This window comes from Platalea leucorodia (genome assembly GCF_965183815.1).
Source record: "Platalea leucorodia genome assembly, chromosome: 5".
Taxonomy (NCBI): Eukaryota; Metazoa; Chordata; class Aves; order Pelecaniformes; family Threskiornithidae; genus Platalea; species Platalea leucorodia.
Genome location: NC_138827.1, coordinates 27,683,962 through 27,701,664, shown reverse-complemented (window position 1 = coordinate 27,701,664; position 17,703 = coordinate 27,683,962). Strand labels below are relative to the sequence as shown.

General features: G+C 43.1%; 2 protein-coding genes across 5 annotated transcripts in view; one reads left to right on the top strand and one right to left on the bottom strand.

Annotated features, from left to right (window-relative positions):
- Positions 1-10,529, top strand: part of ZFYVE9 (zinc finger FYVE-type containing 9) — a 62,414-nt gene extending 51,885 nt beyond the window's left edge. The window contains exons 14-19 of the mRNA XM_082313597.1: positions 1,109-1,259; positions 2,723-2,803; positions 4,188-4,350; positions 5,537-5,642; positions 6,614-6,790; positions 7,592-10,529. Coding sequence (XP_082169723.1) covers positions 1,109-1,259; positions 2,723-2,803; positions 4,188-4,350; positions 5,537-5,642; positions 6,614-6,790; positions 7,592-7,753 — 840 coding nt within the window. The 3' untranslated portion in view covers positions 7,754-10,529. The remainder of the gene's footprint in view (positions 1-1,108; positions 1,260-2,722; positions 2,804-4,187; positions 4,351-5,536; positions 5,643-6,613; positions 6,791-7,591) is intronic.
- Positions 10,164-17,703, bottom strand: part of CC2D1B (coiled-coil and C2 domain containing 1B) — a 36,098-nt gene continuing 28,558 nt past the window's right edge. For 2 of the 4 annotated variants that reach the window (XM_082313588.1, XM_082313589.1), the window contains exons 23-25: positions 13,859-13,949; positions 12,994-13,124; positions 10,167-11,283 (exon numbers count right to left, since the gene is read on the bottom strand). In XM_082313588.1, the coding sequence (XP_082169714.1) occupies positions 13,005-13,124; positions 13,859-13,949 (211 nt within the window). In that variant the 3' untranslated portion in view covers positions 10,167-11,283; positions 12,994-13,004. Of the gene's footprint in view, positions 11,284-12,993; positions 13,125-13,858; positions 13,950-17,703 lie in introns of all 4 variants that reach the window. The other 2 variants (XM_082313590.1, XM_082313587.1) reach the window with 2 other exon arrangements.

Sequence of the window (17,703 nt, the reverse complement as noted above, 5' to 3'; positions counted from 1 at the left end):
GCTGTCTGATGCAAAATCTTAATTAAGTTTCCTCCCCAAACATTACACCTGTGCCCATTTGTCAATAGTGAGCATCAGCTAATGTTCCTGACACTATAATTAAGGTTTTATGTTAGACTGAGAGAGACAAATGTGTTGCGTGTAATGTGCATGCTTATCAGCTAGAGGAAGCAGAGGATGGGAGTATGAGTGCTGTTAAGAGATGTCAAATAATTCAGCATTTTCCTTCTCATCAGGGTTTTCACTGGGGGTGTGTGTAATTTAATTTGGCTTTTTTTCTTTTAAGCAAACATATTATTTTTGGTTTTGAAACAAATTCCAGAGGTAGATGACTCCCTCAGTTTTCTTTTGGATCAAAAATCTCAGAGTCTGAGCCTCCATGAAGAGGAAGAGAGGAGAAAAGGAAAGCAGCTATATAATTTACAAGAATATTTTGTCAAGGCATGTATGTTAGATGATAATCAGCAAAACTGAAGAGCAGATATATCTCACAAATGTTTTTGGATGCTTTTTGGAGGCCTCCTTTGCAGAGAATTAAAATTATTTCTTGATGTCTATGATTCAGGTCTTTTAAAAAAGTCTTCAAATTAGGAACATTGATCCCAATTTCACCAGTTCATGCAGGTGAAGCACAGAGACACTAAAGCTTTGCTGTCTGGTCATTGCAGAACCAGGATTAAATGCCACAAGTCTGAGTGCCAGTCTAGCAGTGAACGGTGGAGGCAGCATTTATGATTTATGTCATAAGCAACTGTAGTTGTGTAAACAAGCCAGATATTTCCTCCCAATGTTTTTCTAATGTTTTTTTCCTGTGAATTTATTTTTTTAAAACAGCTAGAGATAATAGCTTTTGCAACCTATATAGCTCAGCTATCCCTTATACCATTTATCTTAATTACATAAAAGGTGGCGTTTTAAAGCATCTAGGCAGTATAAGACCTGAACGCTCTTTTCAAAAGCAGTTTATGGTTCTGAGTGCTAAAATCTGGCATGAGAATATGAGGAGTGTTGAGAAGCTTGCTCTGTCCGATTAAATGGTTCCAAGAATCACCTATTTATGGTAGTGCTTGATGAACAGGGTAGAAATGGTAAACCTTTTTGTTTGCAGATGATGAAAGCCATGAACAAATCCAACGAGCATGTTCTAGCAGGGGGAGCGTGCTTCAATGAGAAAGCAGACTCGCATCTGGTGTGTGTTCAGAACGATGACGGGAATTACCAGACGCAGGCCATCAGCATCCATAATCAGCCGAGGAAGGGTGAGAACGGGGGCTCACAAGGAGGCCGGTCCCTCCCGGCGCTCTGCGGGACTTCTTTGCCGTTTGCGTTACTGTTCCAGCATGTGGCTTTGTGAATCGGTCAGAAGTGGGTTTGTCTGCATTTCACTGAGTTTCTGTTAGATGTTCAGAGAAAATAATTCCGACTGCTGGTGTTACGGAATGGGCAGCTTTGCGAGTTAGACATGCAACTCAAGGAATAGTAACACGTTGCTCTCTCTGCCCTTTACCCCCTTGGTGTTTTATTCCCCTTGCAGAATCCACGATCTCAGATGTCAGGGGGCACACTGTGCGGTTTGCATCCTGTGTACAGTCCACATCACCCTTCTCTAGGTCAATGGTGCTGTTCTGAATTTGTCTGAGAGGTATTCTAGCAACTTCATAGATCAAGCAGACATAAAATAAAGCACGTAACAGCTTGCTCCGTTGTATATATGGTAATGCTGCTTGCACAATACAGCTCAGGACTTGGGGTGCTCCAGAGGTCAGTGCTGTAACTGGCTTAGGCAACATCTCTACATTAATAATGAGCGCTGTCTTTGGCATTATTGGAGACTACAAGTGAGGTTGTGGTTGCCTGTGCTTGACCTATACTATGTGAAAGGAGGAAGATTAGATTTAGTATGAGAGAAAGGTAAATAGGAATAACCAACAGCAGCAGCATTTTAATAACGCGTCTTCAAGAAACTCCTCATGTTCACCTCAATTAGACCATCTAATTTCCAGGCTTTATTTTTGTTAGAATAGGCTGAAAGGCTGCAGCAGCAGTGCGCTGAGAATTTAAACGTTGTGATTTTGGGGAGAATTTCATTTATACTATCTCCAAATGAGAACAAGCAAGACAGAGGCCAACTTTTATGTTTTGCAAGCATCCCCAGTCACTCCAGTGAGTATACGGGCATGGGATGTCACTCAGGACTGATGGTCTTATCTGATTTCTGTTCATTTTACATATGGGACAAGAAGAGGGATTTCCAGCAGGAATTTCATGACGCTTACTGGTCATTTAAGAGAATTTTACTTTAAATCAGGTGGCTTTGAGCTGTGGCCTTGCCAGTGGGTTGGTGTTACAGTGTGATCCATGAACAGCTCGCTCACAATCTTTGCAAGCTGTGTGGTAAAATTTAGAAGTTAATTAATTATGTACTTGGTTACCCTAAATTAGTCCTGAAACTTAGAGGTGTGTATGGGGAGAGGGAGAGTGATGAAATATGAGCATTCGTTAAGGTTGATGAAAAACAGTTGTCCAGTTTAGAAAATAACTGGGTGATTTGCCCTTCCATATCCACGTCTGTGATGTGCATTAAAGTCACCATAATTCTAAGCAGCGTTTGTCCTGATTTAGATTAATCACCTCTCTGGATGACAGAGCTGTGATACCTGATTCTTGTGTAAGGCATTGTTTTGACGAAAGCCTCACTAAATCACTCCTGTTGTTGTTGCAGTGACTGGTGCCAGCTTCTTTGTGTTCAGTGGAGCTTTAAAATCCTCTTCAGGCTACCTTGCCAAATCCAGCATAGTAGAAGGTAAGAACTGAACTGCTTGCTTAAAACTCACCGCTTCCCTCTTAACACTGCTCAGCTCTGTAGTTATCGGGGCTCTGCTGTTGCGCCTTGGGCATTTGAATCATGCTGCTGCTTCAGCTTTATCCTACTTTTTAGCCAAAAAAATTCTGTTTCCTTTAACAAGGAGGAACTTGTCCAGATGCTGTAGAATAGGGACATGAGAAAATGAGGGTAAGATATGAAATACCTGCCTTGTGAGCCTGTGATCAGTCTACTGGTTTGGGTTGAATGAGGAAACTGTGAGCCTAAGAAATACGGAACGTGTAATCCACCGACCAGGCGAGGAAGCCCTGCTCAACTTACTCTGTTCCCAAATAGCTCTGCATTCTCTAAGATGATGAATGCGCATTGTTTATATGCTTTTATGTGGGCAGGTGAGAACATGACAAGTGGAGATCATTGAGCTGGTTGGTACCTCTCTGATTTGGTTTGTTCTTCTTTTGCCAGTTGTCATATCCCAGAAATAAATGCCGACTGTGTACACTGGATTGAAAGCCATTATTGCTTGTCAGCTGAGCTACAGAACTTTGTAGTCTAACCTCACCGCAGATGTGACAGTGCAGACAGTAGTGCTTAAAGTGTGCTCCTTACAGTTTGTGAGGGAGGTATGCAAGAAGCCCCTGCGTGCAGTCAGCTAGCACAACTGTGCTGACGAGCAGGAACTCCTTAAGCTGTGCCAGCTTGAGAGCTTGCAGCTGTATGAGCGTGCAGTCCATGGGTGAGTGGTCACCCAGGGCTTAAAAGCAGCCATCTCACTGTAAGTCAGTCTATGTAGGTCTTCATACCATTTTCTGTGTCTAAATTGGTGGTTTAGTGCAAGCCAGAGGTACAGGTGGATTCAGGCAAGGAGTCTGTACCTTGGGGAAGTGTATCATTCCCAAGTTATTTCTGCAGTAACTTTGATCCAATCCAAATTCTGTATCTTTTGCCACTGTCAGGCACAGCATTGGCTTCCCAAAAACTCTGTCACCGCTGGAGCGCTGCTTCCAGTGCTAACAGAGGTGATAGCTGAGGGGGGAGAGGGTCACACGGGGTTTCTGAGGGTTGGCTAGAGCAGGTGTGAAGTCTTGAGGCAAACTAACACGGCCATTGCTAGAGCTGACTTCACCTGGTAGACGGACTTCACGTTATCCTTGTCTTTTCCCTAGTCAACGCTCATCAGTGCTATGTTTTAGGACTCGGAGAGCTCAGAAATGGTCTTATGTAGCATTGCTGCCTATGACTCTTAAAACAGATGTTTAACCTTTCTGTTGCAAAAAGAGGAAGGATGTTTATTTCTTTTTTTTTACATAGGCTCTGTTCAGTGTGGCTTATCTTGGCTTATGAGGATTTCTTGGTTCCCTAGATGGAGTAATGGTCCAGATAACTGCTGAGAGCATGGACTCTCTGAGGCAGGCCTTGAGAGAGATGAAAGACTTCACCATCACTTGTGGCAAAGTAGATGCTGAAGATCCTCAGGAACACGTTCATATTCAGTGGGTAGAAGATGATAAAAACTTTAGTAAGGGGTAAGTAGAGGAGCAATTGCTTGACACTGAATGGTAACTGTTTGTATTTGTTAAAAATCTTAATAGATCTTATAAGGTGCATGAGTCTTCAAATCAATAGGAATTACAAGCCTTCGCCTCAATTTTGAGTGATAAGATGCAATTAAATGTAATGAAAATGGCACTGAGATACCAGAGCTTTGGGGCATCAATTTAGACCGTTGTCAATGCTATGGATTTGTTGCCATTGCTAATATCCAGTTATTGGAAACCACTAATCTGCTGCCAACACTCAGTGCTGAACCCTGCATATTGTGGTCACTTTGCTCTCTTGGTGCTTAGTTTGCATTAAGGAGTGCTGGAAATAAAATTGCTGACCATCAATAATATATTTGGACTCTTGATGATAGTTAAGCCAAAAGAAAGGTGTATATGGCAGCTTAAGTATTTATGACAGCGAAGTGCTGTTGTGATGGGTACAATGTTTAAGGACTCAGCATCTAGAAAGAAGGATAGTTCCGTAGTTTCAGGCTCTCCAGGCCAGTCTTAGGTTCTGTAATTAAATTATGGGCTGTCTAAGTAGTGTTTCAGGTATTGCTGGCCTACCCTGAGGTTACAAATGAATGAAAACCAAACGTGTATGAAATGCCTCACTGCTGTGTTAGCACCTCGTGAGATCGCAGCTCTGGTGCGAAGCTTTGTTGAAAACCTTCAGGAAGGTCCTTCCTGCACCTGGTTTGTGCTTATTGCCCAGGGCGGGTGTCAGGGTGGGTGTCAGGGGTGGGAGCGGCAGGGGACAGCGGGGAGCGTGCTGCCTCTCGGCTCTTCCCTCCTGCTCAGCCCTGTGGGAGCCCATTCAGAAGGGCTGCTCACTATGGAGCTCCAGGCCTAGCACCTGGCACCATCACAGTTAGCAGCTGCATTCAAGATCATTGGCTTTGGCACTCTGAGAGAAGCCTTTGGGGAGTTCCCTTCTGAGGGTAATTTTGATCTGTGCCCCATTAAGCTGAGGCGGTAAGTTGCTGTGTAGTAGCAGTTCCAATTGCAGAGCACTCAGTTATGAAAAAACCTGTAGCGAGGTCACTGGGGGATTCAGGTGTAGCAGAGGAGCTGCCTGTTGATCCTGGTGTAGTACTCTTCTGCGATGGTCTCTGTTCAGCTCATGTCTTCTGCTAAGTTGGAACTCACCCTTTTCCCTCCCTTTTAGTGTTGTAAGCCCTATTGATGGCAAATCAATGGAGTCTATAACAAGCGTGAAGATATTTCATGGCTCAGAGTACAAGGCAAACGGAAAGGTCATTCGGTGGACAGAAGTAAGTCAGTCACACTGAGCTGCATGTAAACCGACACTTGGCATTTTGGGATTGCAGCTACAGCCTGGTCTTCTTTTGACCTGCTCTCCCTACTCGCCAAAATTAAAGCAGCAAATTCTTCAGGACAAACCTCTATTACCTTTCCTACCTCCAAGGAAAGATTCAGTACGGCATTGTGCAGAATAAAATACCCTCTCTCTGCTGCGCAGCTCAGGCTGCTACCACAGCCAGCCTCTGCAGCCCACTCTGCATTGGCCACCTCTTCTCGCACGTGGTTGGGGAACACGGGGGGAACCAGAAAATAGTTGCTCACTGTGTTACGCAACGTAACAGCTGGCTTCATTTGTGTTACAAACTACCTTTTAAAATGGAGACAAACCTTAATAATCATTTTTTAAAAAGTCATTTTGAGCCACCCTCTCTAAAATGTTGCAAGTTCAAATGAAAGTGCTGTGGCATAAATCGCTTGCAGAAACTGCTGGCATAGCTGATGTTACCCCTCACTCCGCCAGCCCACAAACACTAGTGTTGAAAGATTTCTTCAAGTGCTTCACTTAACCTGCCCAGGAGGAACCAGGTTAATCACCACCTTACGGGCTCAACAGAGACAAGTTCAGTGACAACAATAGTACAAATCTTCAGGCTGGGATGGCTTCTACTGAAAATGCGAATTTTCTGAAATTAAAATCTGTTTAAAAGCAGGTTTTTATTAAAAACTATGTGCAATACATAGTGAATTTCCATAATGAGGCTTTTGACCAGAACTGAAAAGTTTTTGAGAACAGGACCATTTAAATCTTTCGACATCTTTTTTATTTTTTTTTTCCCCTAAGGTGGCTTGTCTTCAGGGTCCTTTGCTGGTCTTCCCTGAGCGGCTCTTCTTTAAGCCTTCACTTGTTTAAATAGCATCTTGGTAACCTTATTTTCTAGAAAAGCCCAGTGCTATGTCTTGTGTTAACTCTTTCCCTCAGGTGTTTTTCCTGGAAAATGATGAGCAACATAATGGTCTGAGCGACCCAGCTGATCACAGCAGACTGACTGAAAATGTGGCAAAGGCTTTCTGTTTAGCTCTCTGTCCTCATCTTAAATTGTTGAAAGAAGATGGAATGACTAAGCTCGGTCTGCGTGTTACACTTGACTCGGACCAAGTAAGTCTTGCATAGTTTTAGTTTAACTGGGGGGTGTTCCCTTGTTTGTTCCCCAAAAAGGGAATACAACACTTCAACCATTCTCTTGGTAAAAGAAGTACCAATATCGGATGCTAATCCAGTGGTGCTGACTGGTGTTTGGTGTTTTGGGCCATCTGTTAAAACTGGAAAGCTAGTGCCTAGCCTGAATTACCAGCAGGCTTGACCCCCAGATGCCAGTAGCAGCACCTGCAAACAGCCCTGCCACAGGCTCAGAGGAGACTCTAAATTGGCCTTTTCACCAGAAGTTAAAGACAGGAGTGTATTAAATGTATTCTTGAGTGAGCATAAAACACTGTTCACAAGCATGGCTGTTCTTAAAAGACCACACTGCGTATGAGGCAGAGAAACAGACGGAAGGTCCCCTCGAGAGTGCTCTACAGCAGAAGGAGAAGGGCAAGACAGCTGGCCTTGCCTTGGCGCGGACATGTTCTTAGGATCAACCAGCTTTTAAACACTGCCTGAGTTAATCTGATAATGCAGGGTGCGGTTCCTGCTGATCTGAATGATCTGCTTTGAGAAAGCAGTAGGAAAAAAGAGGCTACTTTTGTCTAGGCAGCCCCTGGGAACATAGAGAAGAACAAAAACAAGTGGCAAAGCCGCTTTAGTCCCTGCTACCTCCTGTTCAAGCGCCCGGCTTCCCTGGGCAGAGACCACAGCACCTCACACAGCTCATCCACCTGCACCGCACTTCCCTTTTACTGCCCACGGAGCCTGGTGTCCTGTTCTCTGTAAAACCCACTCTTACTTTGTATTTTTTAGGTTGGTTATCAAGCTGGGAGTAATGGACAGCCACTGCCCTCTCAATACATGAATGACCTGGACAGTGCCTTAGTTCCGGTGATTCATGGAGGGGCATGTCAGTTGAGTGAGGGGCCAGTCATAATGGAGCTCATCTTTTATATTCTGGAAAACATCTCATAAGAGGACTTCATTTTCTGTTCAGACCTGTTCCAGCAGCAGTTGTATCTGAATCATTTGCACTTTAAAACTGGAAAATTAAGCTTTTGTTAACACTATTGGGGAAGGGGGGGGGAGGAGGGAGGGACAGTTGTTCCATAATTCTAAATCTTCTATGCATTGTCAACAAACAGAGGATCAGGGCAGCTTCTATACTACAACATGGCTATGCTATCCTTGCAGCTAATACACTTCTGTTACTGTTTAGAAAAATGCTCATGTTTAAAAGACTTACAGTCATGTACTCTAAATGCTCAAACGGGTGCAAAGATCACTGGGGCGTAAATAAAAAGTGAAACTCCAATCTTGTACTGTTTGTAGATGGACACGTAAGAAACAACAATCAAGACCTCCATTCTGACCTCATCATAATGCCGTTTGTGGGTATTCCGTAGACATTAAAAAGTAACGTTTACATTATTTTGACCAGGTTATTGGTTGAAATACTCTTGGAGTAGCCCTTGAGAGATACGGAAAGATTACCTAGCCATAACTACATTTGTATATGTGTCCAAATGAGCAGAAGGGCAGGCATCTCTCCGAAAGCGGTATTATGTAAACTGCAGTGTTGTGTGTGTAATAGGCTAGTTTACTTTTTTCCTCTATTTACTATAAAAACCCATCACCTCGGCAGATTTCTGTAATCTCCTAGAACAACTCTGCTATTCTGTACTTTGTTTACGAATCGGTATGAAGCAGAGGAAATATTAGCCCTAAAGTGCAGTTATATCTCATTCCTCTTCCCCAGTAGGTCCTGCTTTTTAAAGAAAAGTAACACCCAGGGCAGCTTGCAGTCTCCTCCTCGCTGTATGCTGTAGTGTAACGCTAGTGTCATGTAATACAAGACAGCTCGCACTTCATATTAGCAGCACCATGTAAAAGCTTACCTGTGATAAAAGTCTAGAGTGGCTGTTTTTGCATGTTCTGCTGAAAAAGGCTTTCTGGTCAGCTCTGAACACTTGCACTTGGCCCAGCGCTCTTGGTCTCACCTGAGAGGGCTTTAGTAAGGAAAGCAGCTGCTCACATCTGCCACAACATTGTGAAGCTGGAATTGAGAATCGGCCAGAGGAAATGGGGTTCCACATTCTTATAGTCTCCATGGAAAGCTGCTAACCAGGGGAAAGAGCTGAAAGCAGAAGGGGTTGGGTTTGTTTAGCCATAGCCATGCAAAGCAGCTGTTTTGAGTCCCTCCCAGGAAGGGGGTCGAAGGTTTCTCCTCCCGTCTATACAGAAAGTTAATTTGGGAAGAGAGGGGCTAATTTATGGTGAACACAGACATTGCATCGTCCCTACTCACAGTCAGTTCCGGTGGATGCAGCGGGGATTATTTTGCCTTTGCTGTATGTGAGTAACATAGGTGTCCTTTCAAATATAAAGGGAAGTGCAAGGCTACTGTGAGACTGATGCTATGTGTTTTTAAACAAATATACAGCGTTAGCTGGGCAAAGGAAAAGGTAACTGTACACGCAGCGATGTATTTTATGTAAAGACAGCACAGTATATGTACAGAGTGCATTTGTGAATAAATGGCTACTGCTTTTTAAAAAAAAGCAAAGTCTGACAAATCCAATATTGCAAATTACAGCTGTCACCACCCGACACTTGGAGAAGGCAGGCCAGAGAACTGGGGTCCAGCTCCAGAAATAAAAGCTGGCCGCCAAGAGGTAGCACACTACTACACGTAAAAGGGTAAGTGTTACGTCAAAGCGAAACCTTACCTTCGGCATTTGGGAAAAGGTGGCTGGCTTAATGCGGCTCACTTAACGTTTGACGGTGGACAAAGCTTAAGCTGTTACACAGTCGCTAGCCTTCCTACGTATTTGTGCAGCGGAGCTGGACTAAGGGTACTTTCAGATGCCCCTCTGCACGCTGTTTTTGCACACTTTGGGACACAGCGCAGCACTACATGGTGTAGGCAAGATTCAGAATCTGGAAGAGCGTTCCATAAACTAAGTAATAATCTTCCTTCTAGAGCCTGCACTCCAGCTTTGCCACAGCAGCGGCTTTCCAGTTCCTTTAGTTGCATTGTTACGCTTAATAATGCGGTAAAAGAGGCGAAAAATCTTTATCTTCTCTTCCTTTGCCCCAAGAGTCTTTTAGGTTTGGATTATGTTTGTGCAAAACACTATCAACTGGTGACTGACACGTTTGCTTCAACCATAGCCTTTTAAATGACCTTAATTACCATGTTGTTAAGAAATGAGTACTTGTTTTAGAAAAAAATTGTACTTTTACAATTCAGTTAGTTAACACTGCAAAAAACTGCATATTATATTTTTATTTTCAACATGTAGTTTTGTATATTAAATTTATTGAAATTAAAAACTAAACACTGTATTGTCTTCATCTGCTCAGGAAGACAGAGGCAGCGCTGCCTTACTTGTCTGGACTCTTTTCTGTCTACAACCTTGCCCTACCTCAACAGCTGGGGCAGGAGCGCTCCGGCTCCCCAGTGCAGGCACATCCTCTCCTTTGACATCACTCGTTTCTCTTAGCTCACAGAGATTTAAAAACACAAACGTATTTGGTACCATTTTTTGTATGCTGCTGATCAAGAGCATTCCTGAAAATAGTCATAATCCAGTTTTCTACATGACAAAGAGTGGCTATTTTCCCCATCACCTGGAAGAACTGTAAAAGCCTATTTTTGTAAAAATGCAAGGAACATTTAGGAAGCAGCAGAGTCTACTGTACTCCTTTTTTCTCCTTCCTTAAATTAAAAAAAAAAAAAAAAACAAAAACAAAAACACCGACAAAAAAACAAAAACCAAAAAACCAAAAGCAAAAAGGATGAAGGCACAGTACCCGGGCTGCACTGAAGAAGCAGAGCAGCAAGCATGGCAGACAACTGGTAGCCCGAACAAAAACGTAGATCTGTAAACACCTGCTGCTAAGAAGTCTTGCATTCTTTTCTTCTGCAAGGCAACATCCCATTGAACTTCATGCTGCAGTGGCATGCATAGAGGAGGGACACACCGCTGCTAGGCTGCTGCCCGAGTTGTCTCTCCTCTATTTTAGGAAACAAAACAAAACAAAAAAACCCAAGCAGGCCTTGATAAGAGAGAACAGAAAAAGCAGTAGCAGACTGTTCACTGTACCACGTTGGCTGCTTGCACACTTGAAAAAAAATGAATTCTAGTAAAGGTCTTACCTGCGACTTGACTGAAAAGTTTTTGTAGTGCCTCAGGGAATTTTTAAGGGGCTAAACTTTTCACACACCACTATGCATAGTTAATGTAACATTCATCCCGGTGCTACATTAGTAGTCCCACATTAAGGCAATTCTGTCTATTTTAGTGTAGACTAGTAACAATCCCCTGCAGCAGCAAATTTCCAGAGCCTTACATTTGCCTTGAAGTTATTAATAAGTGTTATGGCTGTTATCAAAATAGACATTAGGTTCAGTAGTGCATTCATTTAACATCTTTGGTGCTTGCAGCTAGCAGCATCTTTCTACATACGTTCATCCCACATCTTTTAACATTCCAATGGATCTGGGGAAAAACAAACAAACAAAAAACAACAAAATTACTTGATGCAGTACTTAATAGATGTTCACAATTCAAGGTCACGTTATATGTAAAATGCTGACATGAATTTTCTGGATGGTTAACTAGAAGAATCAATGGGGCAAAATTATTAAGCTCCAGTGACTGAGAACGCTTAGGTGTCCAGTCACCGCACAAGGCCAAGTTGTTACTTCAGATTATGGTCATCAAAGCCTCCCTCACACCCTAACTGTGAAGCTGCCGGGCAGCCTACTGACCTCCTGGGCTGTGAGGAAGAAATCATGAGACAAACAGTCCCTCTGGTGCAACAAATTCAGACCTGTGTATTGAAACAAGCCCTCTCCGTCTGTAAAATCTAACACAATTTGGAAGCAAAGGCGTGGCAAACAGGTGACGTCGCTGCGAAGCTGACGAATATTAGCTTAACTGCCATTTATAAATGCGGAGCAAAACAATACGCTAAGGAGGAGCACAGAGACTTCAGGAGCTCAAGCAAAGGAAGAGGGATTACTTATTACAAACTTTGTATTTGGACATCATCTGTTTCCCATGAGAAAAGGTGAGGTTTGTTCCGTGCTCGTATAGCGAGGCCATGGTCCACGAGGAGGACTCTACCTGCTACCACAGTACAATAAATCCCTGCTCAGAGGGGACCAACGCGGTCACACCCCGGCCAATAACGCCCGAGGGCTGCAGGCAAGTTGCACGTGCACCGAAGGCAGAACTGACCGTCCCTAGCGCGCCAGCGTCATCTCCGTGCTTTTATGAGCATAAGCTGCGGGAGAAGCGAGGACCTAAGTTTCAGGCTATCAGTGATTGTGTCCAACTAATCTGAATTTCTTCCCAACATCAGACACATACATAAAAGTAGGCTGAGTTAGAGATTCCATGGGCAGATGGACTTCTTTATGTAGAAAATCACTTTAAAAAAAAAAAAGTCACCGGAATTTTTGGTATTTATTTGCTTTCGTTTCCTTTTAAGAAGGAAGAATTTCTAATACCTAAAAACCAGAGTACGAGAAAGGAAGACAAGCTCCAAAACGAAGCAGTTTCCATAGAGGCTGGCAAGAAGAGGAAGCCTACTTCTTTTTCATCCTAATATACAGCCACTTTGGCAGCACACAGCTCCTCTTCTGTACGGGATATGAGCACAGTGGGCACCAGGCACAGTTCTTCAGGTAGCCTGTACTCAACTGTACAGTTTCTCCCTGTCCAGAAGTCTCCAGTATCCAGAAGAAAGCCTGTCTCCAATAGTCTCCCTTTCAGTTGAAGTCAAACAGACTTTTGTGGGACAACCGAATGCCCTTCTCTAGCTTCTGGCAGAGGAAGAAGGGTCCTCGCTAACTCTGAAAGGTTTTTTGCTAACAATAAGGAGGGACAGAAAGCACCCTCCCTCCTAGAAAGGGCTTGTCAATCTTATTTTCTAAATACTATTCTAAATAAAGGTGATGCTAGGAGCATTCCCTGTATTTCAAGTGACTGTGAAATAGCATCTTTGATATCCAAACTAATCAGAGATTCTGTAACCTCATTTCTGAAATTATGTCAGCTCACCACTACAAATACAAAGATGAATGGTATCAAAGCCAGAGCTGTGTAATTAGGTCAATGTCAACAAAAGACATTATTCAAGCAGAGTTTATCTGTAGCCCTGTCAAGTTCTGGCCAGACCATCTTTAGATGCAGTATTCATACCTCAGATAGAACTAATGTTCAAGGACCAGCCAATTTTCTGTAATTGTTTGAAGATCTTGACCACTGAGGGGCTCCCTGAGTCTGACTTTTACCTCCAGTTTCCCTCCAGTGGGCTTTCTGCCATCAAAAATCTGAAAGAACCACAAAAAGAAGAGCAGTTAGCGCACATACGAACGATAATCTCAAACTATAGTGCCTCAGGCAACCATTGACTTTGTTTCCCCATGACTAAAAGATGACGGAGATCACCTGCAGGTGACTGCAAGGCTGGGAGGCGTCACAGCCACGTGCGTGCCTGGATTCATAACTCAGCAGAGGAGGTCCCCCACACAACCCGTGCAGGGCAGCTGCGCCAGTGGCTGCACCACCTCTGCCTCCCGCGCCCCAAGCCCCCCGAAGTACCCGGACTCCACGGGCAGCTGAGGGGACGCTAAGGGCAGCAATGTCCTGAGCGTGGCTGTGATGCAGCCCGAGGGATTATTTTAAGGTTCCACTTGGTGATCTCCTACTGGATCTTACAGCAGCTCTCTGTCCGTTCTGTCAGTCTTCACTTAACTCTTTGATCTGTTAGCTACCAACACAAATATTTTTGGGAATCGCCTGAATTTCTGATCCTGACAATGAAAACTATCTTGATACAGAACATTTGCAGAACAGAGTCCCTAAGAAGTTCCCAGTACTGGAACGGTCACAGCTGAGACAAGCGTCAAGAAATCACAAAGCAAAGAACAACCCATTGTTTATCGAACTCATCCAGTACAAAACTGTCACCTGTACACAGACACATTTATGCAATGCGAGTATTCATCTTCCCTTTGTGTTCATACTACTTACTAGAAGACGACACCTCACCCAGAAAACGTACCTCGATGATCTCTCTAACTTCACATTCTGACTCCAGCTTTTCCAGTTTCAAGTGTGCTGTCCCCACCTGCTTGTCGCTTCTGAAAAAGGACCTGTTTCAAAGAAATCTTCCTTAGTGGAATGGGTAAGGTTTTTCAGAACATTAAAGAGAGAGCAAGCTGAGAGGTCATCACTATTTGCAGCACCACCGCATCCAGGAGGGCTAGTCAAGCCGTGCTACTAGAGCCCTACCAACCAGGCTGCAAGGGGCAAACCCTTCGTGAACTAGACTACAAGGACAAGATATGGAAGTACTCATTTTTTTAATTATTCTCTTGCAACCAAGTTAACGAGGAGGGCAGCAGTGAAGAAAAACAATCAATTAAACTAGTCCTTGGAATGGCAGCACCTTTCGTCCCTGCACAGGGCGACGGGGAAGAACGGCCTACCAGCCAGGACGGCCAGCCATCTTCTGCAACAGGCTGTTTAACAGAACAGGCTGACAAACTTCCCAAGGAAGTTGCATCTCTCATCAAAACAAACATTTCACAGGCACATGCTGGTTTTGGCAAACTACTCTTTCCTAACAAGGAACCAGTCACATGAATCATTCTGTTTCATTTTGATAAATCAAAACACTCAATTCCCACAAGTAAGAACATTTCCTTTCAGCTATTGTTTTGATTCACCTTCATACTGGTAGTTTTAACAGTCAAGAACTCTCATTTTAGAATTTCTAGTCTGCCGAAATGAAACACAGAGCATTTTTGTTCTGCAAGGAAAACCATCAACTTTTCTCTGCTACAGTCACTTCTCTTTAACAGTTTCATCAGCAAGATATCCATCTTTACCTTAACAGAGACAGGTGGTGCAATCCTTATCCAGACAAACTCCTCCAAAAGGCAAAACAGCTAAGACTAAAACACGCTAATTCCACAGAAGCGTTCAGCTCAAACCACTGGATTTCTTTGCCTGCATCCAAGCATTTCCCTGAATCAGCCTTCAAAAGGTTTGATAAACAACTAAAATCTAGAGATTCTGGAGGCAGGAAAGCCAACCAGCCATGCCTGCCATGTTTTAGACAGGAAATCTGCCAAGAATTCAGAAGCTTCCTTTTTTATGCCATTCTATTTAGGAAAAAAACACGCAAGCAAACCAACAAACAAACAAAAAAAACCCAACTCCAAAATATCCACCCTTCTTCCTATTATCATTACGAGATATTATCAAGCAAGACTTGACATATGCAACGAAAACTCTGAAGATTATTAATGGAGCCTCATGATTATGTCATCTGTGGCAACAGTAAGCCGTGTATTAATACACAGACCTGATGCTGCCATCAGTGCCTACAATCTCCAAGTCAACATCTGTGAACCTGATTGTCTAAACATCTCTGGCCGGAAAAGGAATAAGGTTGTTTCCTCACATCCACCACCTCAATGATTGCTTCCTTCATCTATTCTCCAAATAGCTCATAATCAACTGGAGTGTAAGAAACCTGTCATCCAGCCTTTAACCTCACTTTCTGGCCTGCGTGTTCAGAAATAGCGTCAGGAGTGCTATGGCTCACGTAGCACCTCAGTCTCTACAGATTAGGAGGACAGTGGTCCGGTACCATTAGCCCCGGCTGCAGCGAGCTCGCAGTAGGGAGCTCTGACGCTCTAGATGGGGTAAAGAGTGCAAGACCACTACGGCACTGAATGCACTGGAATGTGCAGCACGTCACTGTTCGGAAGTACATCGCTTCCAAAAACCCGCTGCCAAAGGACTTGAAAGACTCCAGCTCAGTTGTTCAGATGGCTTCTTATTTATCAGTTTGTCCATCTCAACACAAATTGCTGTAGTAAAGAAAAACAATGTCACAAGCGCCTCAAGGGCTGATAGCGCTGCCTCCAAACACCGTGCCTATGAATTTTGTTGACAGAAAGCCTTCCAAAGATGGGACTCTATTCTCCATCAATGAGATTACAGTAGACTCACAAAATCATTAAGAAAAGTTCAGAATTTATTAGCTTACATGCTAGAATACTTCCTTTACTTCACAAGCACCTTAAAATGAAGAAGGATTACATAATTGTACTGCAGTATGTTAGACACTTTGTTCATAAACTTAAAAAGAGAATCAGCAATTCTTCTAGCTGATTTTTTTTTTTAAAAGCCTTTTTCCATTTTATAATTAAAAAAAAACCAATAAAGACTGGTTCATCCCTGATGAGTTCTAGGGGGTTTGCAGAGAGGAATGTGAACTTGCTCTAGGCCATGGCTTCAGAAACTGCTCTGGGGAAATCTCCTTTTATCTTCAGAAGCTTTTAGGAGAGGTTTAAGGAGAGACTTTTCCTTTGGAAAAATACATTGCTGGGTTTTTACTTGAAAGCGTTTTTTAAACTGAAGTTTAATGTATATGAGCTGAAACAAGGCTCCTTTGCTCACTGACAGAAAATAATTCTTGGGAGATGGTCAAAGAGCTATCAGAGACCCCAAAAGTACAACATCTACAAGTGTTTCTGAAAGTATTATTCTTTTATAGTCTTGAAGAAAGACAGGGAGCAGACAGTCTTTAGAAAAGAGCCTGGATCACTAAATCCTCTCCTTTCTCCTGAGGAGACGGCTGGGGAAGGTGATCAGTGGGCATTTCTTCTTTTTCTCCTTCCCCGTTGCTATTTGCCATGGGGAACTGCCACCCAGAAACAAGCATTTAACTTGTTAGATTCCTGTTCTAAGAACAACAACAACAAAAAAATCTCAGAACCAGAAAAGAGACAACCTGCACAGATTTTTTTTTTTTTTTGCTAGCCTTCAAAAAGCCTTCAAAGGACAATCTGGAGCTGGCATACAACTCGGGAATCACTGGAGAGTGTTTCCCAATGGGTGACCTTAAGCCTGAGCTCAGACCTTAAAAACAAGCACAGTTCCAGCTGATAAGAGAATGGGATCTGCCCCATATGCGCAATGGGATGCAAAACATAGGGAAAAACGTTTTAAACAAATGTAAACACTTAACAGTTCTATGCAAAAGAGGCAGGATCTCTAATGATGAAATCTTGAACAACAGAGCAGTCAGGATTGGCAGAGTAAGAAAATCAGCTTTTGCTTCAACGGAGGCGCAAATGGAAGATCTGGAGTAAAAACAATGGGACTTTAGCTCACAAATTAAAACACGTACAACTTGAAAACCACCTCCGAGAACCTCTGGATCATTTCTGCATGTCCCAGTAATAGAAACAAAGAATAGCACAAAGAGCCACAGAGACAAAACCAGGTTATCTAACATCCCATCCGCGTCATGGATCACAACCAACTCGGGCATTAGTGAATAGAGGCCACTCCGATTTTGAATAAATCGGTAATGAGCCTAGATGTAGGATGATTTCCCTGAACTTTACCAATTGTTAACATCCACCTCATCATCTTGATCTCCGAGACGAGGGGAGTCTGTCTCTCCCAAGAAAGTCTAACAGTTTGCTAGCAGTGTTCGGTAAATATTGTAAGATCCTCAGAATGAAGATAAGTACAAGACCATAACACTAGTTCTACCATCGTCTGTCATCTGCTTTACTGCTGTTAATGTTTTGCTGCCACTTGTACTTCGTTATTCTACAAAGTTATCCCATACGACATTTAAATCTTCTAGTCCTGATGACTAAAACCAGACTGGATAAGAATCAAAACAATTTGAAGCTGAATCATTACCTTCTCGGCATCATCAGTTCCTCTTAACACACTAATCCTCAACTGATCTGCCAGTTACGAACCAACTTCACTGAACTTCTGCCTTTTTTTCACCCCCTTAAGGGAAGATACAGAGCTCAGGTACATTTTGAAAGGAGTTCTCAGAGATGAGAACTAGACAACACTTTATTGCTA